General features: G+C 62.5%; 1 protein-coding gene across 1 annotated transcript; it reads right to left on the reverse strand.

Annotated features, from left to right (window-relative positions):
- Positions 1 to 38: 38 nt before the first annotated feature.
- On the reverse strand, positions 39 to 677 carry LOC103777392 (ribonuclease P protein subunit p25-like protein). Its single transcript, XM_008944943.1, has one exon. The coding sequence runs from the start codon at positions 675 to 677 to the stop codon at positions 39 to 41; it is 639 nt and encodes a 212-aa protein (XP_008943191.1).
- Positions 678 to 696: the final 19 nt, after the last annotated feature.

Consider the following 696-nt stretch of genomic DNA (forward strand, 5'->3'; position numbering starts at 1 on the left):
CTGCTGACGTACACCATGTATGGCTGGTTGGGGTGGGGTCAGTGGTGGTGGTCCAGTTGGTGGTTGGTGGTCTCCGAGCCCCTCGGGCTGCCGGGTGCCTGTACCTGCAACTTCTTGTTCAGCAGTTCTTCACGGGGAGGTGGTGGCAGGGGCCGCTTCAGCCCCTTGGTGGAGGAGCCTGAGGCGTTTTCTCCTGCTGCCTCGCCGGGCTGTGTCCCCAGCCCGTGACGGGGCTCCGGGGGCTGGTAGCCTGTCTGGTTGGGATCCAGGGGGTCTCGGGAGAGCAAGATGCAGATGGAGGGGACGTTCTTGTGGACAGTCAGGTTCTGCGCCGGGCCGCCGGGCAGCGGGTCCTGGTTCTCCCAGACCTCCAGCAAGGTTTTGTAGCATACCTTGGTGACCTGGTGGAGACCTCCCAGCTTCCGCTTCATGATCTCCACGCAGGTACGCCCGCAGCCGCTGAAGACGATCTGCCGGCTGCCCTTCAGTTCCATCTGGGCCATGGCAAAGTTCATCAGGTTCCTGATCTTGCTGCCCTCCTTCACTTTCATCTGCACCACGTCTGGGGGCAGGTCAGGGAAGGGTAATGGGCTCTCCTGCTCCAACGTCCTCACCTTTCGGAAGTTCTCCATCCCGGACTGGGTGACGAGCTTGGCTCTCCCTCCTTCGGCAGCCATCCTTCACCTCTTCCTGGCG

The sequence above is a fragment of the Merops nubicus genome, unplaced genomic scaffold, assembly GCF_000691845.1.
Source record: "Merops nubicus isolate BGI_N331 unplaced genomic scaffold, ASM69184v1 scaffold36247, whole genome shotgun sequence".
Lineage (NCBI taxonomy): Eukaryota > Metazoa > Chordata > Aves > Coraciiformes > Meropidae > Merops > Merops nubicus.

Bases quoted from the DNA above. Each gene is read 5' to 3' on its own strand.
- LOC103777392 (XM_008944943.1), bottom strand. From the start codon at position 677: ATGGCTGCCGAAGGAGGGAGAGCCAAGCTCGTCACCCAGTCCGGGATG.